Source organism: Pyrgilauda ruficollis, unplaced genomic scaffold, assembly GCF_017590135.1.
Source record: "Pyrgilauda ruficollis isolate IOZ18807 unplaced genomic scaffold, ASM1759013v1 scaffold173, whole genome shotgun sequence".
NCBI classification, from domain to species: Eukaryota; Metazoa; Chordata; class Aves; order Passeriformes; family Passeridae; genus Pyrgilauda; species Pyrgilauda ruficollis.
Genome location: NW_024516209.1, coordinates 678,382 through 705,944, shown reverse-complemented (window position 1 = coordinate 705,944; position 27,563 = coordinate 678,382). Strand labels below are relative to the sequence as shown.

Sequence of the window (27,563 nt, the reverse complement as noted above, 5' to 3'; positions counted from 1 at the left end):
ATCCCAGCAAATCCACCCCAAAAAAGCAGGATCGTGACATGGGGCTGTAACAACTCATTTCTCTCCTATAAAACGATTGTAGGGAAACTGGGAGCTGGGAATTTATCCTGTCCTGGACTTTTTCATGGCTCCAGGAGTTAACTGCCTCTGTCCAACTCTCACCTCATAAGGTGCCACCAAAGCCCACCCCGGATGTCTAAAAGACAAATCCAAGCTGGAAGGGGGATGGATGATTCACCCCCAGGTGCCTTTCCTAGCACATCCAAGCTTTGGAAAAGCCGGGTTTTTGGAGTGGTGGAACACCTGGCCTTGTCTGGGGGGCGGGAGGGTCGGAAACGTCGTGACTTAAGCGCTGTCCTCTCCAGCCTTGCTGATGACCCCCTTGTAATTTCCACCGTTTCCATCCAGCTTCTCCGGGCAGCCAGAGCTGACCAAGGGGCTCCTTTTCTCCAACTCCGTGCGGAAGAAGGGAGAGGACATAGCGCGAAGAGCCGGGAAGATGGTTGGGAAGCTGGCTGATGCATGAGCAGTGTGATAGGTGAAAGGAGGACAGAGGTGGTTAACTCGGGGATGCCGACGTTATTTTGGTGCGTCCATTGCCGGCAATGGACGTCGCTCCGGGGAAATCCCAGCTCCTGGCCTGAAAGGATTAAGTGAGCTTAATTTTTTTCTCTACCTCTACACACAGGACTTGTAAGTCCTTCCAGGGCTCCAACACTCCAACTCCATGAGGAGTGCTGGCCACGGCCACACCCCTGGCACGACACACACTGACATTCCCGGTGGGATGAGTTTTCAGCCCGGGCTCGTGGGCGCCGTTCCCGCTCTCCGAGGAAGCGCTGCATGGCTTCTCCCGGGCTGAAAACTCCCTCCCAGTGCCAAAACACCCGGCAAGGGCACAGGTGGTGGTTCCACGTGGTTCTTCCAGGTGGATTGTGCTCAGGTAAGGCTCCGTGGGCTGATCCGTGTGGAGAGGCCCGTGCTGGAGGTGACATTTGGTGTGATGGCCAACAGACCTCTTGGAATCACGGGAACACGCCGTAGGGCCAAGCTTGGGAAGTTCTTCCCAACGTCCTCTTGAGGGCTGAGGTTGAGTAGCTGAGCTGAGGGACAGAGAGGACGTTTTGGTGCTGCCCTGCCTCACGTGGGACCGAGCTTTGGGAATCTTCCCCCACCCCAGAGGAGGCTCTCACCTTCTGGGAAAGGGCAGCTGGGAGTTGTGGCTCTGAGGATCCACAGGCCCTTTCCTTGTGACTTGGAGAAGGTCTTGGTTTTAGGAAGAATCTTTTGGAAGAGCCAGTCTTGGGTTTAAAAGGTTTTAGTTGGATACTTCTGGCCTTGAGAGCCGTGGTGGTGACTTGGAGCTCAAGGCTGAGTCCTCACCCTGACTTGGGCCAAAGTGGACTTTTTTTTGCACTTAATAATCATGGAATCAGGGAATTGCTGAGATTGGAAAAGCCCTCAGAGGTGATTGAGTCCAACCATCCTCAAGCAGTGCTGAGGCCACCACTGTCCCCTGTCCCCAAGTGCCACATCCACAGGGCTTTTAAATCCCTCCGGGGATGGTGACTCTCCTCTGCCCTGGCAGCCTGTTGACTGCTGGAAAACCCGTTCCAAAAGGAATTTTCCCAGTATCCCACCTGAACCTCCCCTGGAGGCCATTTCACCCTGCATGGGACACCTTGGGTGACCAAAGGCAGCAGAGCTTCCATCTTCCCCTGGGATGATCTTTCCAAGCCTCCTCTGATTTATCCTGGTAAAGCCCCTTGAAGCTGCTCCTGCCTGTCCCTTTCCCAGTGAAGCCATCCTGGAGTGCCTGGCTCTGGCTCCAGCACGCACATCCCGTGCTTTAATCAGGAATTTTATAATTTGTTATAACTTAGAGCAGGAATAGCTGAAAAACAATAGGATTGGGGAGCGGCCAGGCCGTGGTTTGCTGTGGGATCTTCTGGCCTTCAAGCAGGGATTTCATGGTGTTGGTCCTTCCTCTTTCCTGCTCCATCCCTTGGGGTCATGTTGGAGCTGCAGAGGAGAGAGGAAGGGAGGGAAGAGGATCCAGCCTGGCAGGGGATGGGTTTGGTTGCGTTGTTCTTCAACATTCAACAGAAGTTCATAGAATCATAGGATAAACTCATGGAATCGTTAAGGTTGGAAAAGACCTCCAAGGTCATCAAGTCCAACTGTTAATTCAGGAGTGACTGGCACCTGAGGGACAGAATTGTGGAGAAGGTTCCATCAAGACACAATCTTCTTTCCCCCTGTGGAATCCTTCGAGTCGTGACTCCATCCTGCAGCTCTCTTCCCTTTCCCAAGCCAAGGCTGGGTTGTGCCTGAGGCTGGACAGCCTAAATCCCATTTTTTCCCCCCTCTTTTGTGCCGAGCGGACTCGTGTCACTTTTCCTTCTGCATTTAATTTTCCGTGCAATCCCTTCAAAGCTGTGCTGGCAGCTCGGGAGCCATTTGGAGCCCGTTAGCGGCGGTCGCGTTGATTGAGGAATTCTGCAGCTCCGAGCCAGCAGCTTCCGTTTCCAAAAATAAAATCGGCTTTTCTTGGGAGTTTCCCCAGCCTGGTCTGACCACCATCTGCTTTTCATGGAGCAATTTGGACAAATCCCTGCGTTTGTTCCTGGTTCAAAGCCTTTGCTGCCTCCATCTTCCCACATGGAATGGATGCTGGAGGCTCCATTGAGTGGAGCTGGAGTTTCTCTTCCACCAGCACGGAGCTCACTCCCTGCTCATAATTACCTTGGATTTTGGGCTTCCTGGACATTTTAAGCCTGGCCAGTTTGTTGGGGTGGATCCTGGAGTGGGCTCCCCCAGTGTCCTGGTGAAGCTGGAGCAAGGCGTGGCAGAGCGGCAGTGCCGGCATTGCCGAGTCCCCTTACTCCAGCTGCTCCTCATCCTCCTCTTCCCACTGAGCCTTTTCCTGGTGATTCCCATTCCCCATCCTGCTCTGTAATGGGACAGGTCTTTTTTAGGAGCTGGGGACTTGGGGTAGTTCAGCTCTTACCAACACTTGTGTTGTCCTTCTGGACATCCATGATGTTCATCCATGATCCCGTTCCTTGGTGGCTCCTCATTCCCCCTGGGAACAGCCAGGGCAGACTTGGGGGGATTTTTTGGGTGTGCTGCTGTGAAAATGAACGTTTTTAGGAGTTTAATGTGCGAAAGAAAGAAAAAAACCCTGGCAAAACCCATTGGTGAAAGGTGATTTTGGGGCTTCAGAACCTGCCCCTGTGGTCACCTCAGTCCCACACGAGGTAGGGAGAGGCAAAGTCATCCCTGCCATCCATAGCTATGGAATTCTGTAGGAAAATAAAATTAAATCCATAGGTAATGGCTGGATGGAGCTTGGAGCACCCTGGTCTGGTGGGAGGTTCCCTGCACGTGGTAGGACTTGGAACTGGATGAGCTCCAAGGTCCTTCCAGCCCAAACCATTCCATGATTCCATGATGAGACATTATATGGATTACATCATTTATAAATATATAAATCCTATGTAATTATGGGCTCATCCTGCATCCTCCACACCCCAAACATGGAGCTGCTGTTTTGTTTCTTTACATTTAATCTAAAAAAAACCTGGATTTGGAGTATTGTAGCCCATAGCAAACACATAAACAGATTTAAAAAATGTTAATTTAAAGGGCATTTTTCAGGAATTTCAATGCCTTTCTTTTTTGTAGATACTTTAAACTCCATGTGGTGTGTTTGGGCTCCACAGAAAAGCAAAAATATCTTTAAAAACCTAAAAATCTTGGCCCAAATCCCTTTTTTTTTAGCCAGCAGCAGCACTTTTGAAGTGGTTTTGCCTCGTGGACAGACCACAACAGGGTTTCTTCTCCTTCCCTTTTTTTTTTTGCTAAAGGAAATTCTCATTTTTAGCCCATCCAGTGCTGGGGGTGGACACGTTGCTAATGAGCCCCCTGAGCCACCCCTTAATTAATTCCCAAACAGCTTTAAAAACTCAAGCAATTAAAAAAAAATATGATATTCTGTAAAATCTGAGAGTCAAGTCAAGGTGAACTCCACATTTCTGAGCTTTAAATTCCCAGCTGGAGCAGCCTCACCCCCCAGGAACAGTCAAATCCATCTTTTCTCCCACTCTGCCTCATCCAGGGCCTAAATGAAAGGATATTTCAGGGAAGGTGCTCTGGGAAAGCTGGAATGTCAGCACAGCTCCCCAAAACAATTTATTTGTGTTAAACTGAGCATCTCCTTTATTATTTAATGGGTTTTTTTTGGGATGAAGCTGCTGCTCCAGCAGGGATGCTCCATCAGGCACAAACCAGCTGGTTAATCAAATTCTGCTGGAAATAACTGGGAATTCTTGGGAATATTGTATTCCTTCAGGAAGGGTTCAGAGCAAGGGCTTGATAGAAGCTGGAATTAAACAAAAATGAGCTTTTTTTCCCAACCTTCCAGTACTTGGATGGTCAGGAATGCTGTAAAACCTCTGTAGGATCATGAGCATCTCAGAGGTAAAATGGGATTTACACTGGGACTGCCAGAATATTCCAGTTAGAAAAATATAGTGGAGCATGGAAAGGTGCTAATAAACCTCATTTCTTACTTGGAGAGATGCACAGTTGGTTCCAGTGACATGGGAAGGGTTGTTCCTGCCCAATCCAGGGGGTTTAACAAGGATGTTGTCTTAAACCTGGACTTTAGGGAAGTTCTGATCCTCATTCCCAGCTTCTCTTCCCTTTCTTCCCATGGTGCCATCTCCACCTGGAGTTGGAGCTCTCCCTGGAGCCTTCTCCTCTCCAGGGGAACATTCCCAGCTCTCCCAGCCTGGCTCCAGCCCTGGAGCAGCTCCAGAGCCTCCTCTGGGTCTCTCCAGCAGCTCCAGCGTTCCCTGTGCTGAGGGAGGAGCTGGATGAGCAGAGGCTTTGGGGTTTGCTGCTGCTGTTGGGGTCTGATCCCAGCAGCTCCCTGGGGTCACTCAGGGCTGGGCCTGCTCCTCCTGCTCATTCCCCTTGGGATGCTCCCACATCAAACATCAGACCTTGGGAACATCATGGAAACGTGACCCTGTCCCCAGTGAGGCTGTCGGAGCTGGGAGAAGCCCAGGGGTGGTCCCTGAGCAGGGGGAGCAGATGTTGGCCCCCAGAGCCAGGGTCACAGAACCATGGAATGGATCTGTTGGGATCACCCAGCCCAATTCCCTGCTCCTGGCTGGGTCATCTCAAACTGCCTTGGAGACCAGGACAGGGACAACAGGAGCTGCTGCTGGGACACTCTTCTGCCACCTTGGAAGGTGTAGGACCCTACAGCTCTGCCCGGAGCTCTTGGCCCAAAATTCCACTGAAATCCATCAAAAATCAAACAGTGAGCAGAGGAAATATATGGAAAGCACCACAAAAACCCCTGAACTTTCCTTCAAGAGACCCTTTTCTGGTGGTTTCTTGTAAATGTATGATTTATGGGATTCTTGGCTGTTTGGGTTGGTTTTGGGAGCAGCTGGAATTCTGACCTTGCTCGTGGCTTTTCCACAGGAGGTTTATCGCATCCCGAAGAAGAGCCAAGCAGAAAAGGAAAGCAGTGGTAAGTGCTCACCTTCTCCCATGTTTTCCTCTGCTCCCATGAAACTGCTTCATTTTCCCAGTTGGGAATGTCAGGATGTTCTGCCTCCATAGCTCCTCCTCCTGGGAAACAGCTCCTGGGAATAGGGAGGATAATCTGAGTGGTGGGTGGGGAAAGATGGGGCCCTGAGGAGGACATGGAACAATCTAGAATTAAAATCCTGGAATTGGTGAGCTTGGAAAAGCCCTCCAAGACTGAGTCCAACCATGCCCCAGCACTGCCAAAGCCACCACTGATCCATGTCCTCAAGTGTCACTTCCACATGGCTTTTAAATCCCTTCAGGGATGGGGATTCCACCCTTGCCTTGTCCCTGGCCATCCTTTTCCATGAGAAATATTCCCAATATCCAACCTGAACGTCCCCTGGCACAACTTGAGGCCGTTCCTAATAGAGGGGGACTCTTAACACCCAAATTAAAAAAATTCCCTCCTTTCTTTTCCCTGTTCTCCCCACAGCTGACCGTGGGAGAGACGCAGCCGGGCTCCGGGATCAGCCCCCCACTCCCAAGAATCCCATCCTGAGCCGGGAGCGGGATCCAGAGCGGCAGAGCCAGAGCAAGGAGAGGAAGAGGCGCAGAGATTCCCTGTCCCCCCCGTCCTCGGCCTACGAGCGGGGCACAAAGAGACCAGAGGACAGGCAAGTGGTGGCAGGGAGCTGCCATATTCCAGGGATCTGCCACGTTCCTGGGTAAAACCTCCAGGAAAAACCATCCTGGAGATCTTTGGAATCCCCCCGGGAAGGGGAAGGGAGTTTTCTCCTGGAGGAATCCTGGGGGTGAGAATCAATCCTGAGTTGGGTGGTTCCTTGGTGTTGGTGGCTTCTTCTCTGGGATAGCCTGCACCTCCATCCTCAGGTATGTTTTGGGAATGAGGGGAGCTGTGCCAGCTCCTGCACAGAATTTGGGGATCATGGAATGGTTTGGGTTGGAAGGACCTTAAAGCCCATCCAGTCCCACTCCGTGCCTTGGCAGGGACACCTTCTGCTGTCCCAGGGTGCTCCAAGCCCTGTCCAACCTGGCCTGGGACACTTCCAGGGATGGGGAAGCCAGGAATTCCAGGATGCAGCCCTCCTAATGCAAAGAGCTGCCTGGGTCCTTCAAAACCCATTCCCTTCTCCTGCTCCACCTCTTCCCAGTGTGCTGGGAATTATTCTGAACTCGAAGCAATCCCTGCCTGTACAGGAGGGAGCAGTGCCCAAACCAGGATTTCTTAACTCCAAAACTTCCTTGACCAAGTGGTTATTCCCTAAAAATACCTGTAAGGACAACAGTCCAGGGGGGTGTGATCCCAGCAGGCTTGTGCCAGGTCTCCTGCCTTTCCTTGGGAATGGTGGCATCACTGCCACAGCTGAGCATGCGACTCCTAAGGAAGAGAAGGAAAATATTCCATGTCTTGCAGTTCAGAGAGACTGGAGATCATGTTAAAGGCAGCAAAAATACCGTGGAATTTCCTTTAAAGAAGTCACTTCTCTGTTGTCCCTCTCAAAGCCGCTCCATAATTAGGGAACAATTGGTGCTGAGTCAGCCAGACGAGGAAACCTCGCGTTGGGCTGAGCTGGGAAAGTTGGAAACATCTGGATGAAAAATACAGATGTAAATCTATCCCTCTGTAACGAGGCTGGAAACATCCCCAGGAAGTAAAACCTGGATTTTCGGGGTTGTTTTAAACAGAACAAGCGTTTTTTGGGTGAGCAGCTGCTGCTCTGGCTCTTCCCCCTGTGCCATGCCAGTGAAGGACCAAATTCCTTCTCTGGGAATGTTCTCCCCACTCTGAGCATCCCTCTTTGTTATTCCAAGGATTTAATAAGGAAAATAATCAAATAGATGGAGAAAGGAACGCTAAACCCTCGGTTTCCTTCTTCCCACTCCCTCCATGGCAGCTGCTTCACTTCCAAACTCTCCAGGCAGTGCCAGGAAAGACTTTAATTAGGGAAATCAAACTCCTCCTGGCAATGAGGTTCCCATTAAGGGATCCTGCAGCTCCTCTGGGAATGCCTGGAAACAGCTCCAGCGGATCTGTTGGTAGCAATGTGCTTTTGATATGTAAATGGATCCCAGGAACACAGAATATATGGAGAATGTCCTGGATGCTTTGTAGAATCCATTATATTAAAGGCTGCAAAGCATTTTTCCTTGTAATCCCTGTTTTACCACACTCATAACGTCTGGAAATATCCACCTTTGATCTGAAATTTTCCTTGGCTGGGCTTTGATCAAAGTCCTTAGGCTTTTTTTTCCCCCTCCTCCTTTAATTCCCTGGAAAAATCCCTCCAGCTGCTGCACGTTTTGGGATAAAAACTCTTAAGGAATTAAAAAAAAAACCATCCACACCATTATTTTTTGAAGCTGAAGCTGCGGTCTAGGGACAAGCAGAATTCCAAACAGTGCTGCTTGTGATTCCCTTGTTCTTTGCCATGTCTGCAGCTCCATTGTGGGGGTTCCAGACTGGAAGGATGGAATTCTCACCCCAGCACTGGAATTTGAGGGGAAGGTGCTGCGTTGTGAGTTGCTCCTGTTTGGGAACCTCTTCCAAACTCCTTATTTGTCCTGCTTTGGGAAAACATGGCAGAGTGTTTCCAGCAGGGCCTGTTTGGGATACCCTGCAGATGGTGACCTTTCCTTGGGTTCTCCTGGAGATGTTCCCTCCCTCTCCAGGTATCCCAGAGCAGCTCCTCCAGACAGCTTATGTGGCATCCTTGCATCTCCATCAGCACCAGGGTGACGTGGACCAATCCACTGGGATTGTCCATCCTCTGCCCTGGTTCCCTGTGGATGAGCAGGACTCAGGGTGTTCCTCTTGAGTTGGTCAAACATCTGGAAAAAAGGGAATGTTTTTAGGAATTCACGCTGTTGTTGGACATTCCAGGTTTTCCGCTGTCCCTTTTGCTGCTGGAGCCCTGGGCCTGCAGCTTCCTGAGGCCTCACGGCGCTTTCCCTGTTCCCTCTCTCCAGGTACGACACCCCAGCGTCTTCCAAGAAGAAAGTCCGGCCCAAGGACCGCAACAAGCTGTCCACGGAGGAGCGCCGGAAGCTCTTCGAGCAGGAGGTGGCCCAGCGGGAAGCCCAGAAACAGCAACAGCAGCTCCAAAACCTGGGAATGACCTCCCCGCTTCCCTACGACTCCATGGGCTACGGAACTCCCCACCACAGCTTCATGGGATACCCACCGGGGTACCCCATGCAGGCCTATGTGGATCCCAGCAACCCCAACGCCGGCAAGGTGCTGCTGCCCACGCCCACCATGGACTCCATGTGCTCTCCGGCGGGATACGCCGAGCATTCCCAGACTTTGGTGGGGCACGCGGTGGAGCCGGCCCTGAGCACCCCGCAGCCGGTGCCCGTGGTGCAGCACGTGGCCGCCGCCATGGAGGTGACCGCGCCGCAGTACGTGGCGCAGGGCGACGCCGTGGTGCACCAGGAGGCCAACGTGGCCGTGCTGCCGGTGGCCGCGGCCGGCGCGGTGCAGAGCCAGAGCTACGGGGTGTGGGATTCCAGCCAGCAGCCCGCCGTGGCGGTGCAGCAGCCCTACTCCCCGGCACAGTCCCAACCCGCCATCTACTACCAGGGCCAGACCTGCCAGACCGTCTACGGAGTGACCTCGCCCTACTCGCAGACCACGCCGCCCATCGTCCAGGTAATTCCAGCCGGGAGCGCCCACGGAACCGGGGGAGGCAGCTGGGAGAGTGCTTGAGTTACTCACCCTGTGCTTCTCTCATTGGAGCGTCTTTGCTCTTCCCAGGGAGATTCCTACCCAGGAGTAGGAGGAGAGCACATTCCAGGGTATTTTCTGTCTACAAATGGCATAAATCAGAGAATCATGGAATCCTGGAATGGGTAGGGTTGGAAGGAACCCTGCCATGGCAGGGACACCTTCTGTTATCGCAGATTGCTGGACAGATCCCTGTCCAACCTGGCCTTGGACATTTCAAGAGATGGGAAATGCTGAGAACATCCAGGGATTGGGGATACTGAGAACATCCAGGGATGGGAGATGCTGAGAACATCCGGGGATGGGAGATGCTGAGAACATCCAGGGATTGGGGATACTGAGAACATCCAGGGATGGGAGATGCTGAGAACATCCAGGGATTGTGGATACTGAGAACATCCAGGGATGGGAGATGCTGAGAACATCCAGGGATGGGAGATGCTGAGAACATCCAGGGATGGGAGATAGTGAGAACATCCAGGGATGGGAGATACTGAGAACATCCAGGGATGGGAGATGCTGAGAACATCCGGGGATGGGAGATGCTGAGAACATCCAGGGATTGGGGATACTGAGAACATCCAGGGATGGGAGATGCTGAGAACATCCAGGGATTGTGGATACTGAGAACATCCAGGGATGGGAGATGCTGAGAACATCCAGGGATGGGAGATGCTGAGAACATCCAGGGATCGGAGATATTGAACACATCCAAGGATGGGGAACATTGAGCACATCCAGGGGTGATGACTCCATAGTTATTAGACCCAATCAGGAATTTGCAGCTTGCAGGGGTATTTTAGTTTTTTGACTGTTGAATGGAGATTTGTGGATAAAAGCTGAGGAAATGAGTAAAACGTGGGTGTGGGAGCTCAACTTCCACTGGCTTTTAGAAGTAGAGCTGGAGCTACCAGAATTAAGGATATTACAAAAATCTGAGGATAATACTGGTAAGGAATTCCTGGCTGTGAGGGTGAGGAGGGGCTGGGATGGAATTCCCAGAGCAGCTGTGGCTGCCCCTGGATCCCTGGAGGTGTCCGAGGCCAGGTTGGACAGGGCTTGGAGCACCTGGTCTGGTGGAAACTGTGCTCCTGCAGTGAAGGTTTTTTTGGGAGCAGCAGCTGAGTGTGATTCCCTGTTCCAGAGCTATGCCCAGCCAGGTCTCCAGTACATCCAGGGCCAGCAGATCTACACGGCTCATCCGCAGGGAGTCATCGTGCAGCCCCCCGCCGCCGTCACCACCATCGTGGCGGCCGGGCAGCCCCAGCCCATCCAGCAGGTGAGCATCCAAAGGGATGGGGAGGGTTTTCCCGTGGGATAAAGAGCTGCCAGGGCACCTCTCGTGACTTTCTCTTCGTCCCTTCCGTGCTGTTTGCAGCCAGAGCTGGTGGTCAGCAACAACCTCCTGGATCTGCCTCCACCTTCCCCTCCCAAGCCCAAAACCATCGTCCTCCCTCCCAACTGGAAAACGGCCCGGGATCCTGAGGGAAAGATCTACTACTACCACGTGGTCACCAGGTGGGTGTGGGCATCGCTGTCCCCAAGTGCCACATCCACAGGGCTTGGAGTTCCCTCCGGGATGGGCCCCCCTGTCCAGGGACAGCCCTTTCCATGAAGGAGTTTTCCCAATATCCAACCTGAATATCTCATGGCACAACTTGAGGCCGTTCCCTCTTGTCCTGTTGCTTGTTTTTTGGGAGAAGAGCCCGGCTCCCACCTTCATGGGATGAAACAATTTTCCTAATGTTTTTCCTACACCTTTCCCATCAGTTTTGGAAAGAACCAGGTTTTGGATCAATCCCTATGAATTTACCTCAAATTAAAATGAATTTTAAGCTTCTAAAAAGGACTTTAAAAATTTTCCAGCTCCATGGGAGGTGTGGATGAGGATCCACCTCTGAAGGGATAAGCAGGAATATTTTCTTCCATATCCGTTTCCTGCTGTCAGTTCTTGCTCCTGGCACACATTTCCCTGCATCCATGAATCTTTTCCATCTCCCTCTTGGATTCCTCCCTGCTCCCTGGCACACAGCAGAGCAGGAGACTTTCAAACACCTGGAATTCAAACCAGTGGAGCAGGAATTGGTGAATTGTGTTGTTTGGAAGTCTCAGGATGAGATGAGGAGACCCCAGGGAGCCTTGGTGGAGGCTGAACCTTCCCTGGGCTCTCTGCTGGGGTGTTCCCACCTTTCCATGCTGGGAATTCTGTCCTGGTGATGAACACCCTTGGTTCCACAGTGTCACCATGGTAGAAAATGGTGCAGATATCCTTTTTTTGTTCTTCCTGCTTGGTTTTAACCTCCTCCAACTTAGAAATCTTCAAATTAGGAGCAAGGATGTGAATTCCACGTGTCAGGAACTCTGATGGCTGGTGGAGTCCGGATGTCCCAGTTGATGGGATAATCCATGGCAGGTCCCAGTTTCTCTGAGGAGGTGACAGTGCTGTGTTTTCCTTCCTCCAGACAAACCCAGTGGGATCCTCCAACCTGGGACAGCCCCGGGGACGACGCCAGCCTGGAGCACGAGGCCGAGATGGACCTCGGGACCCCCACGTACGACGAGAACCCCATGAAGGTGAGGGGGACAAATCTTTGGGATAGACCACGGGATGGGATGTCAGTGTGGAGCTGGGAGGTGGCAGGGGGACAGAAGTGACCCCGGATCCTTTGGAATGGCTCCGTTGGCCACACTCAGGGCTCGGCTGTTCTGGCCACAGCTCGAGTGGACACTGGACTTCCCTGAAGTTCTGCCCTGGATTCCAACCTGTGTGTGGAGCTGGCCAGAAGAATGGGAATGAAGGGGAGTAACACTGAAAAAGGACAAACTAAGGGTGTAGCTCAGGAGCCTTTCCCATACCTTTCTCATTCCTTAACAAGCTGGAGAAAATCCATGGAAAGAGAGGAGTCAATTCTCCTGCTGCTCCAGTGCTCCCACATTCCCAGGGTTTTCCTGGAGGTGTTGTCCATCCTGCAGCTCCCAGGAACATCTCACGTGGCTGCTGTTGCCTTTCCATGTGCTGCCAGGATCCCAAGGGTTAATCCCACTCCCGGAACGCCTCCGAGTGCTCCAGCCAGGAATCCTGGCGAGTTCACTCCAATGAAATTACGGACAAATATTTATCTCCCTGGAAAAAAGTTAATTGGAAAATGAGCTCAGAGCTGGCACTCCCCGCTCAGCCAAGGGGCTGTTGCTTCCACAGAGGAATCCAGGGAAGCCTTTTCAAGGATTTTTATCCCTGGATCAGTGTCACATTTATCCCATGACATTCTCTGGTAGTCCGGGATCTTGCAGTTGCAAGTATTGTGGATTTTGGGATTGAGCAAGAAAATGTTAATTGGAGGCTCCAAAGGGAGATTTGAAGCTGGAATAGCTGGGAAATGCATCCCTGTGGAGGGATGAGCTGAAGTTCAGCAGTGGAGAGCAGCTTGGAGACGTTTGGGAACATCCCTGGGATGGGAACAAGGTGCTGAGGAGAAGGTTGGGATCTTGTGAGCAGGGAAATAGATCTGTGCTGGTGCTTTCCAGCTTGGGAGTTGTTTTCCTATGGAATTCTGAGGGTCTCAGTGCTGCCTGCACAGCAGAGGGAGTAGCAGGGGAAGGTGCTTCCATAAATGTGGGCTTTTGTCCCAGAAATTGGGATAAATAGGAGCCAGGGGCTCGGTGACCATCCAGGAGCTTCACCTCAGGCCAGACATGAACCAACTGCTTCTTCCAGGTTTTGTTGCTCCCTCCAACCCCAAAATCCCTGAATTTCCCTGAATCCCTGAATCCCTCATTCCTAACTGAGCCATGGATCTGGCTGACCTCAGGCTGAGGTGGTTCTTACTCACTCCAGAGCTTTAATTCCTTTTCTTCTGGGCCAGGATGGGCGGAAGGTCGGGTTTTTCCTGGCACTGAACTCCCATGGTCGCAACCCCTGCCTCCAACGCTTCCACCCTGAAATTACAACCACATTCCTTGGATTTTTTTACCCTCCTCCTCACCCCACACCTTCCCCAGATGGATTAAACCCACCCAGGAGGGATTAAACCTACTGGCACCGTGGCTCTGGTGTCCGACAGCTGCTGCTGCTATTCCCGGTGTTCCCAGGCTGTGGGGGAGGATTTTGATGGAAAGGCACAAGAGGAGTGGGAAGCCAGGATCACTATTCCCTTTAATGCACACTTGAAATCCTGGTTTTCCCTTGGAAAAACGGCTTTCCTGAGGGAGTGGCCCAGCAGGAAGGCTGGCAGGGACACCGGGCTGGATGCTGAAGGTTTTGCATCTTCTTAGATGGAAAATGTTTGGATTTGGGATGAGTTTGTCCGTTGGTTCTCCATGGGAAGGTTGGTGTCAGTAGAGCAGATTCCAGCTGCTGGAAAAGAGAATCCCAGGTTTTCCCAAACATCTGGCTTCTTGATCCCCTCCCAGGCTGGTTTTCCCCCCATCTTTGTGGCTTTTCCATTCCCATCTCCTCCAGAAGCTGGAAAAGAAGGGCAGCACCATTCTGGGGATTTTCCTGTGTTAGTTTTCCTGGCAGCCTTTGGATTATGGGATTTCACTTTGGAGGGGTGAGGGAGAAAGGTCTTGATACGGAGGTTTTGATATTAAAATAAATTTAAAATGGAGTTTTAGCCTAAAATCTAAAATTAGGAAGAATTTCCCATTGGCACCTTGGCACAAGGAGGAACTTGGAAACGGAATTTTCATTTCTCCTTCTCATCTTTCCTTGCCAATTTTGACACCGAATTTTGCCCTCATCCCGCGTGGAGAGGGGTTGGATAGGGAAGGGTTTGGAGATAGAGAAGGGTTTGGGGATGGAGAAGGGATTGCTGGAGAAGGATTTTGAGGAGGAGAAGGGATTGGTGGAGAAGGATTTGGGGATGAAGAAGGGATTGCTGATAGAGAAGGGATTCATCGTGTAGAAGGGTTTGGGGGTGGAGAAGGATTTGGGGTGGAAAAAGGTTTGGTGATGGAGAAGGATTTTGGGGTGAAGAAAGGATTGGTTATGGAGAAGAGTTTAGTGATTGAGAAGGATTTTGAGGGTGGGGAAGGGTTTCATGATGGAGGAGGGATTGGTAATGGAGAAGGAATTTTGGGGTGGAGAAGGATTTGGTGGGGAAAGGTTTGGGGATCGAGAAGCATCTGGGAGTGGAGAAGGATTTGGGGTGGTATAAGGGCTTGGGAATGACAAGGGTTTGGGAAGAATTTGGGAATGACAAGGGATTTGGGAATGCTGAAGGGTTTGGGAAGGGTTTGGGAATCACAAGGGGTTTGGGAATGGGGAAGGATTTGGGAATGAGGAGGGGTTTAGGAATGATAAGGGGTTTAGGAAGGGTTTAGGAATGACAAGGAATTTGGAAAGGGCTTGGGAATGACAGGGGTTTGGGAATGATGAGTGGCTCAGGAATGAGGAGGGATTTGGGAATGACTTTGCCGATGGAGCACTGCAGGGCCTGGTGCCGGGGCCATCCCGAGCCATCTGCTCCCCATTCCCGGCCTTTTGAAGTGGCAGCCGAGCCTGGGGCTGGAGCAGGAGCTTTGATGTCCCTGCTCCGGCCAAGCCTCGGCCATAAAACCTCCCTGGCACGGCTGATTTACGCCCTGTCCCTTTGCTCCCGGGATTCTGCAGCTCTGCCCTACAGCCAGGCACATTTTTAGGGATTGAAAGGGATTTTTTCCTGCTTTTTTTCAGTGTTAAATACTTTTAAAAAGTGGGATGTTTTTTTAATTAAAAGAAATATTGGGACATCATCAAAGAGCAGAAAGGAAACCTCCCCCAGCTTTCCAAACCTTTAACAAATCCTTTTGCTCTTCCCAACCTTACAATCCAAGTTGGGATGACCCAGATCCCAGACCTCTCCCAGAAAATGGTGCTGATGCAGGGGTGCTGCTTTTCCCTTCTTAGGCTCCAAGGAGATCACAGAGTTTGGGATGGGAGCGTGTGGGAGGTGGGTGCGGATCCAGCGTGAAGGGATGGGCTCTGGGATGCAGCTGGAGTGGATTCTACTCCGTTAGTAAATCAGGGGTCAGTACTCAGGGAAGCAGCCAGAAATTCCTGGAAAATTCCCTTTATCTTGACTGTAGCTAAAGATAATCCGTGTGAATGCTTATGGGGGGCCCCAGCCCTCCCAGGGAATTCCTGAAGGAAAATCCACCACCACAGAACTTATTCCCACTATGGACCAGCCTGACTTCCCCAAAACCCACTCCTGCTCTTTTTCCAGCTTTTTTTCCAAAGAAAACAAGAGCAAGGAGTGGTCCCTGTGCCTCCCAGCCCAGGAGTGTGCTGGGAGTTGTGCCAGGATTGGGCTGGAAAATGTGTCGGGACCGAGTTGGGAGTGCCAGGAGCAAGGCTGGGAAATGCTGGGACTGGGCTGGGGTCAGACTGGGAATTGTGCCTGGATTGGGGCGAGGAGCATGCCGGCATCGGGATGGGGAGCTCACTGGGATTGGGCTGGGAAATGCCTGCTTTGGGGTATGAGTGTGCCGGTACTGGGCTGGGGAGCTCACCAGGAATCAGCTGGGAAGTGTGCCTGGATCAGGCTGGGATTGGGCTGGAAGTTCACTGGGATGAACTGGGAAGCTCACCTGAAAGTTCACCAGGATTGAACTGGGGAATGCACCAGGGCTGGGTGGGGAAGTTTGCTGAGATGAGGTTGGGAAGAGCACCAGGAGAGGGCAGGGAAGTTCATGGAAATCCCTGGTTTGGGGTGGCAGCATGCTGGCATTTGTCTGGGAATTGTACCTGGATCAGACTGGGAAATGTGCTGGCCTTGGGCTGGGAAGGGTGTTGGGAATGGGCTGAGGAGAGCGCTGGAGTGGGCCAGGAAGCTCCTCAGAATTGGGCTGAGAAACTCATTGGGATCGGGCTGGGAAAATCTGGATTGGACTGAGGAGTGTGCTGGCATTGGGCTGGGAATGTCCCTGGGAATGGGCTGGAAGGTGTGCTGCCCACCCGGCTGTGGGACAGGAGCGCTGTCCCCAAGGTGGGACCGGGGAAGCGCTGACATCCCTGTGTTCCCCTCTCCAGTCTTCCAAGAAGCCCAAGACGGCGGAAGCCGACACATCCAGCGAGCTGGCCAAGAAGAGCAAGGAGGTGTTCAGGAAAGAGGTGAGGGATCCCACCCTGGGAATGGGATGGGATGGGGTGGGATGGGGTGGGATGGGATGGGATGGGATGGGATGGGATGGTGGGATGGGGCTGTAGATGGGATGGGGTGGGATGGGATGGGATGGGATGGGGTGGGATGGATGGGATGGGATGGGATGGGGCTGTAGATGGGATGGGATGGTGGCAGCAGGGAGCTGGACCCAGCGCTGTGTCCCGCAGATGTCCCAGTTCATCGTGCAGTGCCTGAATCCCTACCGGAAACCCGACTGCAAGGTGGGCCGGATCACCACCACCGAGGACTTCAAACACCTGGCACGCAAGGTGGGAATGTGGGAATGTGGAGGACACGGGGATGGGGGGACATGGCGGGTACAGGAACATGGGGACACGGGGATGGCGGGGCATGGCGGGTACAGGGACACATGGATGTAGGAACGTGGGATGTGGAGGGTACAGGGACATGGGATACAAGGGCTTGGGAACATGAGGAATATGGGAACGTGGGTACATGGATACAGAAACACAGGGACGTGGTCACACACAGGGCACGGGGAGAAAGGGTGTGGAGACATGGAGGATACAGGGACATGGGGATGTGGGACTTGGGAGCATGGATACAGGAACATGGGGACACAGGAATGTGAGGACACAGGGACAAGTGGGTACGGGAACATGGGGATTTGGGACATGGGAGCTTAGGGACATGGGGACACGGGGATGCTGAAATGAGGACACAGGGACATGGGGTACAGGGACATGGAGAGTGCAGGTTCATTGGAATGTGGGAAGTGAGGACATGGGTGTGACAGGGACATGAGGGACAGGGACACGAAGATGTGGGTACGTGGGGACACGGAGGATAGAGGGATATGGGGACACGGGGACATGGGGTTCAAGGAGCTGGGAACATGAGGGGTATGGGAACTTGGGAATACAGGGACATGGGGATGTGGGACATGGGGACATGGGGATAAAGGGACATGGGGACATGGGGATAAAGGGACATGGGGACACAGGGACATGGGGATGTGGGAAATGGGAACACGGAGGGTACAGGGACACGGGGACACGTACAGGGACATGGGGATGTGGGACATGGGGACATGGGGATAAAGGGACATGGGGACATGGGGATAAAGGGACATGGGGACACAGGGACATGGGGATGTGGGACATGGGAACTCGGAGGGTACAGGGACATGGGGACGTGGGGATAAAGGGACATGGGGACATGGGGATGTGGGAAATGGGAACACGGAGGGTACAGGGACACGGGGACACGGGGATGTGGGACATGGGAATGTGTGCAGGAGCATAGGGACACAAGGACATGGGAAGTACAGGACACAGAGATTTGGGGCCACAGGGATACGGTGGCTGTAGGGACACAGGAATGTGGGACAGGAGGACATGGGAGGTACAGGGACAGTGGGGTATGGGGACCAAGGGGTGGCCCTGGGAAATGGGATTGTGTCATTCCAGCTGCCTCCAGCTCCTTGGAGGATGAGGGAAGGGAAGGAGAAATGGTGGGGGGATATTGGGAGATCAGTAGGAAATATTTAGGAAATATTTGGGGAATAACAGGACAGATTTGGGCAATAATACATCAGCTCAGGGAATATTTGGGGAATAACAGGGAATATTTGGGCAATAATAGTGAATAATCAGGGAATAATGGATAAATAATATGGAGGAATAATAGGAAATATTTATGGACTATTTGGGGAATAATAGAAAATATTTAGGGAATATCTGGGCAGTAACAGGAGAATAACTTAGGGAATATTTGGGGAATGATTGTATATGTTGGCACAACAATAATGAATATTTAGGGAATATTTGGGAAATAATAGCAAATTGAATATTCGGAATTATTTGGGGAATATTTGGGATGTAACAGAAAAATAATTTAGGGAGTAATAGGAAATATTTGGGGAAGAACAGGAAGTATTTGGGAGTAATAGGAAAATAGCTTGGGAATGTTTGGAAAATAACAGCAGATATTGAGGGAACAATCCCAAATATTTAGGGAATATTTGGCGAGTATTTGAGGAATATTTGGGAATGCTTGGGGAGCATTTGGGAAATATTTGAGAATATTTGGGAAATATATGGGGAACAATATAACAGTAACTTGGGCATTATCTGGAAATAAGAGGGGGAATATTTGTGGAATGAGAAGAAAATAGCTTAGGGTGATAATACAGGGAATATTTGAGGAATAATAGGAAAATAGCTTGGGGAATGTTTGGAAAATTTAGCAGATATTGAGGGAACACTGTCAAATATTTCAGGAATATTGAGGGAATATTTGGGGAATATTTGGGGAACATTTGGGGAATTATATAGTTTGGGTAATATCTGGAAATAACAGTGAATATTTGGGGAATAATATAGCTTGGGTAATATCTGGAAATCACAGTGAATATTTGGGGAATAATAGGAAAATAGCTTGGGAATGTTTGGAAAATAATAGCAGATATTGAGGGAACAATCCCAAATGTTTAGAGAATATTTGGGGAATATTTGGGAGATACCTGGGGAATATTTGGGGAATAATAGGAAAATAGCTTGGGAATGTTTGGAAAATAATAGCAGATATTGAGGGAACAATCCCAAATGTTTAGAGAATATTTGGGGAATATTTGGGAGATACCTGGGGAATATTTGGGGAATAATAGGAAAATAGCTTGGGAATGTTTGGAAAATAATAGCAGATATTGAGGGAACAATCCCAAATGTTTAGAGAATATTTGGGGAATATTTGGGAGATACCTGGGGAATATTTGGGGAATAATATAGCTTGGGTAATATCTGGAAATAACAGTGAATATTTGGGGAATAATAGGAAAATAGCTTGGGAATGTTTGGAAAAGAACAGCAGATATTGAGGGAACAGTCCCAAATATTTAGAGAGTATTTGGGGAATATTTGGGAGATACCTGGGGAATATTTGGGGAATAACAGGAAAATAGCTTAGGAATGTTTGGACAATAACAGCAGATATTGAGGGAACAATCCCAAATATTTAGAGAGTATTTGGGGAATATTTGGGAGATACTTGGGGAATATTTGGGGAACATTTGGGGAATAATATAGCTTGGGGAACATTTGGGGGATAATATATCTGGAAATAACAGTGAATATTTGGGGAATAATAGGAAAATAGCTTGGGAATGTTTGGAAAAGAACAGCAGATATTGAGGGAACAATCCCAAATATTTAGGGAATCTTTGGGGCTAATATGACAGTGGCTCAGGGAACATTTTGGAGGAAGAGGAAGTATTTGGGAAGTATTTTGGGAAGCCTGGGTGGGGAGTGGCCAGGCCTGGGCTCGGTGGGAATTCCAGGAGCGGCTGCAGCATTCCCGGCCTCCCGCAGCTGACCCACGGCGTGATGAACAAGGAGCTCAAGTACTGCAAGAACCCCGAGGACCTGGAGTGCAACGAGAACGTCAAACACAAAACCAAGGAGTACATCAAGAAGTACATGCAGAAATTCGGGATCCTCTACAAGCCCAAAGAGGACACGGAGCTGGAATAGCCCCTGGAATAACCCCCGGCCCTCGGGAGCCCCGATTCCCGCTGGGATTCGCCCTCCCGAGCCACCAACCTGTGAATTTATTATTATTATTATTATTATTATTATGACGATGGATTTTTGGTTTTTTAAGGAAAACAAACTTGGTTCCCGTCGCTGAGGATGAGCCGGGCTTTCCCAAGCCTGCTTTTGCTGATCCAGGCTTTCCCAAGCCCGGCTCCGGCGGCGCTGCTCCCAAGCTCTGTATTATATTTTAACGTATATGTGAATATATTGATAATAATTTGCTTTTTTCCCGTTGCTTTCAGCCCCAAACGTGCCGATCCCACGGGAGCGTTTGGCAGGAGACTTCGGGGGTTATTCCCGGATTTTTTTTTGGTTGATTTTTTTTTTTTTTTGGTTGTTTCCTTGGTTTTTCCTTTTGGTTCTGCGAGGTTTCCTCCGTTTTCCTGTAAATACTGCGGATTTCTGGCCATGTTGATAAGATTGATTTTACTGCTTTGAGCATTTTACTTTATCCAATTTTTACGGAACTTTTTATGTAAAAAAAAAAAAGAGCAAAAAAAGAGAAAAAAATAAAAAATCAAAAGAAAAAAAAAAAAAAAACCCCACGAACCCCAAATCCCAAAATCGACGCCGGGCAGGGCCACAAGGGGGACCTGGCTTGGGATGTCCCCTCTCCCTTGGGGACCTCCTGTCACCCTCAGCATTCCTGGGAATCTGGACCCCCTGGGAAGGGAAGTTTGGGGTGGATTTTTTTTTTGTTGATTTTTTTTTTTTTTTGGTTGTTTCCTTGGTTTTTCCTTTTGGTTCTGCGAGGTTTCCTCCGTTTTCCTGTAAATACTGCGGATTTCTGGCCATGTTGATAAGATTGATTTTACTGCTTTGAGCATTTTACTTTATCCAATTTTTACGGAACTTTTTATGTAAAAAAAAAAAAGAGCAAAAAAAGAGAAAAAAATAAAAAAACAAAAAAAAAAAAAAAAAAAAACCCCACGAACCCCAAATCCCAAAATCGACGCCGGGCAGGGCCACAAGGGGGACCTGGCTTGGGATGTCCCCTCTCACTTGGGGACCTCCTGTCACCCTCAGCATTCCTGGGAATCTGGACCCCCTGGGAAGGGAAGTTTGGGGTGACCTGGGAGCATTTTGGGTTAAAAATGGCTTTTTCCGTCCCTGGTGCCACCTGCCTTGGGGTCTTTAGGGTGTCCCCTCCTCCTCCTCGGGCCACCCACGCCTGGGGTCAGTGTGGGACACACGGACACCCCGGGACACGTCCTGGTGACACGTGGATGCCCAAGGACACGAATCCCAGGGACACAGGGACGCCTGAGGGGTCCCATCCTTGGGACATGGCCATAGGGGACACCTGGGGACACCCAGACATCTGAGTGGTCACATCCCAGGGATGCAGGGACACATCCTGGGGACAAAGGGACACCTAGGGACACTTGGGGTACATCCTAGGGACACACAGACACCCGAGGGGACTGATGGACAGCTGGGGGCACTTGGGAGACCCCAGGGGGGCACATTCCAGGGACAAAGGGACACCTGAGGGGACACCTGGGGATACTTGGACACCTGAAGGGACACATGGACACTTGGGGACAAGCAGGCACCTGGTGACACTTGGGGACACATCCCAGGAACACGCACGGACACACAGACACCTGAGGACACAAACCCTGGTGGCACCCAGTGACACGTTTAATGCCCCCACCCAGGCACCAGCCACCAAAGGGATACTTGGACACCTGAAGGGACACATCTCATGGACACTTGGGACACATCCCAGGAACACGCACGGACACACAGACACCTGAGGACACAAACCCTGGTGGCACCCAGTGACACGTTTAATGCCCCCACCCAGGCACCAGCCACCAAAGGTCCCCATCCCACCCCCCAGAATCCCTAAAAAAGTACAAAACCCACGTAAAAAAAATTCCCCAGGAATCCATCGGGCAGCGGGAGCACCGCCGGGATCAGCCGCCGGCGCGGCCGCGGTGTCGCCGGGGGTGTCACACGGCGGAGGTGACATCCCCCGGTGTCCCCGCGGGGCCGGGGCCGCGCCGGTCGCTGCCGGGCGCTCCCAGCTCCAGGAGCCGCTCCAGCTCTCCCGGCTCCTCCTGGCGCCGCGGGGACCCCGGGAGCAGGGAGGGACCCTCGGGGGGCGCTGCGGGGAGGGACGGGGTCAGCACCGGGAATTCCAGCCCGGGACGGACGGACCGAGGGGCGGGGGCGGCTCCCGACCCCCCCGGGAGGTGTAGGGGACCCCCGACCCATGCCGGTGCTCCCCGATCCCACTGGGGGCTTCCCGACCCCATCCAAGTGCTCCTTGATCCCATTTGGGGGCTTCCCAACCCCTTTGGATGCTCCCCAACACCATCCCGAGTCCCCCGACCCCATCCAGGTGCTCCCCAATCCCATTTGGGGACTCCCTGACCTCGTCCAAGTGCTCGATCATCCCATCCCATCCCATCCCCATCCCCATCCCCATCCCATCCCCATCCCCATCCTTCTCACGTGCCCCCAAACCCTGACCCTTCCCCAGATCTGGGTGTCCCCAAACCTCTCCGGGTCTGGGTGTCCCCAAATCCCCCCAGCACCAGGTGTCCCCAAACCTGCGGATCTCCTCCACATCCCCCCCAGGGCCGGGTGTCCCCCACTCCCCCATATCTGGGTGTCCCCAAACCCCTCAGGGCCGGCTGTCCCCACACACCCCAAGATCTGAGTGTCCCCAAATCCCTCAGGGCCGGGTGTCCCCACACTCCCCGAGATCCGGGTGTCCCCAAACCCCTCAGGGCCGGCTGCCCCCCCAATCCCGCAGATCCGGGTGTCCCCAAACCCCCCAGGGCCGGGTGTCCCCCCAGTCCCCCATATCTGGGTGTCCCCAAACCCCCCAGGGCCGAGTGTCCCTCCAATCCCGCAGATCCGGGTGTCCCCAGTCCCCTCAGGCCGGTCCCCTCAGGGCGGCCCGGGGCGCTCACGGGGCTGAGGCGGCTCCAGGCCGGCGCTCTCCGGGCACACGCCGCTGTCCCCCCGCAGCTTCTCCGCGTCCGCCGCCACCCCCGCGTCCCCCGCGTCCCGCGCCTTGTCCAGCTGCCGCTTCTTCCTGCAGGTGTCCCAGCTGCGGGGACGGCGGCGCTCACCGGGGGTCCCCAGAGCGCCCCGGCCCCCGGCACCCCTCACTCACCACTTGAAGGCCACGTAGGCCACGAGCCCCACGACGAGGCCGGCCAGGAGGGCGCAGTACAGCGGGATGATGTCCCTGGGGGGCTCGGGGGTGGCCCCCGACACCGGCGGGGTCGCTCGGGGGGTCCCCGACACCGGCGGGGTCCCCTCAGGGAGCGGCGCCGTGGCCTCGTCTGCGGGAGCCCCAGAAAATGGGAAGGGAGTGAGGACATGGCCGGCCGTGCCTCAGTTTCCCCCTGGAGAGGGGCGGGGGGAGGCGAGCGGGGTGAGACCCCCGGGTGTGGGGACAGCGCCCCGGGCACCCCCTGAGGGACACGGCGGGAAACTGAGGCACGGTGAGGGGGAAAAGGGAAACTGAGGCACGGTGAGGGGAATGAGGGGAAACTGGGAAACCGAGGCACAGAGAGAGGGAATGGGGTAAAAAAAGGGAAACCGAGGCAGAGGGGGAAAAGGGAAACTGAGGCACGGGTGAGGGGAGTGAGGGGGAAACTGAGGCACGGTGAGGGGGAAAAGGGAAACTGAGGCACGGTGAGGGGAATGAGGGGGAAACTAGGAAACCGAGGCACAGAGAGAGGGAATGGGGTAAAAAAAGGGAAACCGAGGCACAAAAAGGGGAAATGAAGGACAAAAGGAGAAACTGAGGCACAAGAGGGAATGAGGTGAAAAAGGGAAACTGAGGCACAAAAGAGGGAATGGGATAAAATGGGGGAAACTGAGGCACAAGGGAATGAGGTGAAATGGGGGAAACTGAGGCAGAAAAAGGGAATGAGGTGAAAAAGGGAAACTGAGGCACAAAAGGGGGGAATGAGGCACAAAAACAGGGAATGAGGTAAAAAAAGAGAAACTGAGGCATGACAGGAGGAAACAAAAGGAGGACATGGGGAAACTGAGGCACGAAAGGGGAAACTGAGGCAGCACAAGAGGAAACTGAGGCACGAAGGGAGGAAGCTGTGGACAGTGTGGGGAAACTGAGGCACAATGTGAGCAGGATGGGAAACTGAGGCAGAAAAGGGAAACTGAGGCACAAAAAGGGGGAAACTGAGGAGCAATAGGGGAAACTGAGGCACAAAGGGGGAAATTAAGGAGCAACTTGGGGAAACTGAGGCACAAAGGGGGAAACTGAGGCACGAAAAGGTGAAATTGAGGAGCAACTTGGGGAAACTGAGGCACAAAGGGGAAACTGAGGCAGGAAAAGGTGAAATTAGGGAGCAACATAGGGAAACTGAGGCACAAAGGGGAAACTGAAGCACTAGGAGGGGAAATTAAGGAGCAACTTGTGGAAATTGAGGCACAAAGAGGAAACTGAAGCACGAAAAGGTGAAATTTGGGAGCGACATAGGGAAACTGAGGCACAAAGGGGAAACTGAAGCCCTAGGAGGGGAAATTAAGGAACAACTTGGGGAAATTGAGGCACAAAGAGGAAACTGAAGCACGAAAAGGTGAAATTTGGGAGCGACATAGGGAAACTGAGGCACAAAAGGGAAACTGAGGCACGAAGAGGTGAAATTAGGGAACAACATGGGAAAATTGAGGCACAAAGGGGAAACTGAAGCCCTAGGAGGGGAAATTAAGGAACAACTTGGGGAAATTGAGGCACAAAGAGGAAACTGAAGCACGAAAAGGTGAAATTTGGGAGCGACATAGGGAAACTGAGGCACAAAAGGGAAACTGAGGCACGAAGAGGTGAAATTAGGGAACAACATGGGAAAATTGAGGCACAAAGGGGAAACTGAGGCACACAGGGTGCCACTCACGGCTGCAGGGCGGGCAGGGCGGGCACGGCTCCTCCGGCTCCTCCTCCGCGGGGCTCCGCGCTGCGGGGTTGGGGCGGTTTTGGGGTTTTTGGGGTTTTTTTGGGGGGGTGTTTCGGGGTTCGGGGTGGTTTCGGGGTACTCACCGCGGGCGCAGGGTGGGCAGCGGCTGTCGCAGGGCTCGGGGACACCGCGGGGACACGGGGGGCACCCCCCGCCCCGCCCCGGCACCTGCGGGCACAGCGGGTTTTTGCCTCAGTTTCCCCCGAATCCCCGAATTCCCGCCGGGACCCCCCCGGAAAAGGGGGTTTGGGGGGGGGGTGAGGAGCAGTGAAAGGAAATAACGAGAGGAAAATAAAAGCGGGGAATGAAACGGGAAGAGTAAAATGGGAAGGAAATAAATGGTAAATGAAAATGAGATAAAAGGCGTTGAGGTGGGAAGGAAGGGGGAGAAATCAAGGGAAGAAAAGGAGGAGGAAGAAGGGGAAAGCTGAGCTAAATTAAAGGGGAAGGGAGGAAAAGAACGTGAAATAAAGGAAAAAGGGAAAAAAAGGGAAAAAAAGGGGAAAAAAAGGAAAAAAATAAAGGAAAATAAAGGAAAAAAGAGAAAAAAAGGGGAAAAAAGGGGAAAAAAGGGGAAAAAATAAAGGAAAATAAAGGAAGAAAGAGAAAAAAAAGCAGAAAAAAAAGGGGGAAAAAGGGAAAAAATAAAGGAAAATAAAGGGAAAAAAAGAGAAAAAAAAGGAAAAAAAAAGAGGAAAAAAAGGGAAAAAAAGGAAAAAAATAAAGGAAAATAAAGGAAAAAAGAGAAAAAAAAGGAAAATAAAGGAAAATAAAGGGGAAAATAAAGGAAAAAAAAAGGGGAAAAAAGGGAAAAAAAGGAAAAAATAAAGGAAAATAAAGGAAAAAAAGGGGAAAAAAGGGAAAAAATAAAGGAAAATAAAGGGGAAAAAAGGGAAAAAAAGAAAAAAAAGGGGAAAAAAGGGAAAAAATAAAGGAAAATAAAGGGGAAAAAAAGAGGAAAAAAGGGGAAAATGGGGGAAAAAAGGGGGGAAAAAAGGAAAAAAAAATAAAGGAAAATAAAGGAAAAAAAGAGAAAAAAGGGGGAAAAGGGAAAGAATATAAAGGAAAAAAGAGGGAAAAAAAGGAAAAAAAGGGGAAAAAAGGGGAAAAATAAAGGAAAATGAAGGAAAATGAAGGAAAAAAGGGGGAAAAAAGGGGGGAAAAAGGGAAAAATAAAGGAAAATAAAGGCAAATAGTAAAGTAGGAAAATAAGGAAAGTAAAATAGGATAAGATGAAATAAACCAGGGAAAATTAAACAGAATTAAAAAGGAAAATAAAAAAAAAGAGGAAAAAAGGGAAAAAAAGGAAAAAAAATAAAGGAAAATAAAGGAAAAAAGAGAAAAAAAAGGAAAAAAAAAGGGGGAAAAAGGGAAAAAATAAAGGAAAATAAAGGGGAAAAAAAGAAAAAAAAAGGGGAAAAAAGGGAAAAAAAGGAAAAAATAAAGGAAAATAAAGGAAAAAAGAGAAAAAAAAGGAAAATAAAGGAAAATAAAGGGGAAAAAAAGAAAAAAAAAGGGGAAAAAAGGGAAAAAAAGGAAAAAATAAAGGAAAATAAAGGAAAAAAGAGAAAAAAAAGGAAAATAAAGGAAAATAAAGGGGAAAAAAAGAAAAAAAAAGGGGAAAAAAGGGAAAAAAAGGAAAAAATAAAGGAAAATAAAGGAAAATAAAGGGGAAAAAAAGAAAAAAAAAGGGGAAAAAAGGGAAAAAAAGGAAAAAATAAAGGAAAATAAAGGAAAATAAAGGGGAAAAAAGGGAAAAAAAGAAAAAAAAGGGGAAAAAAGGGAAAAAATAAAGGAAAATAAAGGGGAAAAAAAGAGGAAAAAAGGGGAAAATGGGGGAAAAAATGGGGGAAAAAAGGAAAAAAAATAAAGGAAAATAAAGGAAAAAAGAGAAAAAAGGGGAAAAAGGGGAAAAATAAAGGAACATAAAGGAAAAAAAGAGGGAAAAAAGGAAAAAAAAGGGGAAAAAGGGGGAAAAAAGGGAAAAAATAAAGGAAAATAATGGCAAATAGTAAAGTAGGAAAATAAGGAAAGTAAAATAGGATAAGATGAAATAAACCAGGGAAAATGAAACAGAATTAAAAAGGAAAATAAAAAATAAAAGAGGAAAAGAAAGTGAGATTTAAAAAAGGAGAATGAAATAAAAGAGGAAAATAAAAAGAAAAGAAAAAATAAAAATAAAAATATAAGAAGGAAAATAAAAAAATAAATAAACCAGGAAAAGAAAATAAAGAGGACAAAATGGGATAAGATGAAAGAAAAGGAACCGAACCGAAACCACCCAAACTTCACCGAACCAACCCCAAAAAACTTCAACAAAAGCCGCGGAGCGAAGCGCCCCGGGGGCAGCGGAGCCCCGGCCCGCCCCATCCCGCTCCCGCTCCCGTTCCCCGCCCGCACCGGGCTCAGCAGCAGCAGCAGCAGCGGCACCGGCAGCGGCCGCATCGCCGCCACCGGCCCGGGACCCCGCTCCGGCCCGGGCCGAGCCGGACTGCTCCGAGCCGCTCCGAACCGCTTCGCTCCCGTCCGGCAGCGCTCGGCCTCGCTTCGGACACGTTCGGCTCCGCTGCGTCCCGCGTCGGCTCCGCTTGACTCCGCTGGCTCCCGGTTCGGCCCCGTTGGG

General features: G+C 51.0%; 2 protein-coding genes across 2 annotated transcripts in view; one reads left to right on the top strand and one right to left on the bottom strand.

The window, feature by feature from the left end:
* Positions 1–20,534, top strand: part of SETD2 (SET domain containing 2, histone lysine methyltransferase) — a 51,504-nt gene extending 30,970 nt beyond the window's left edge. The window contains exons 13-21 of the mRNA XM_041464171.1: positions 5,500–5,548; positions 6,044–6,224; positions 8,539–9,220; positions 10,440–10,574; positions 10,674–10,813; positions 11,758–11,869; positions 16,308–16,388; positions 16,608–16,709; positions 19,770–20,534. Of these exons, the coding sequence (XP_041320105.1) occupies positions 5,500–5,548; positions 6,044–6,224; positions 8,539–9,220; positions 10,440–10,574; positions 10,674–10,813; positions 11,758–11,869; positions 16,308–16,388; positions 16,608–16,709; positions 19,770–19,931 (1,644 nt within the window). The 3' untranslated portion in view covers positions 19,932–20,534. The remainder of the gene's footprint in view (positions 1–5,499; positions 5,549–6,043; positions 6,225–8,538; positions 9,221–10,439; positions 10,575–10,673; positions 10,814–11,757; positions 11,870–16,307; positions 16,389–16,607; positions 16,710–19,769) is intronic.
* A 1,273-nt stretch (positions 20,535–21,807) lies between these two features.
* Positions 21,808–27,511, bottom strand: LOC121351825 (tumor necrosis factor receptor superfamily member 16-like). Its single transcript, XM_041464200.1, has 6 exons — positions 27,341–27,511; positions 25,024–25,108; positions 24,881–24,940; positions 23,128–23,299; positions 22,922–23,061; positions 21,808–22,107 (listed from the first exon to the last, which is right to left on the bottom strand). The coding sequence occupies exons 1-6, from the start codon at positions 27,383–27,385 to the stop codon at positions 21,953–21,955; spliced, it is 657 nt and encodes a 218-aa protein (XP_041320134.1). The 5' UTR covers positions 27,386–27,511; the 3' UTR covers positions 21,808–21,952.
* Positions 27,512–27,563: the final 52 nt, after the last annotated feature.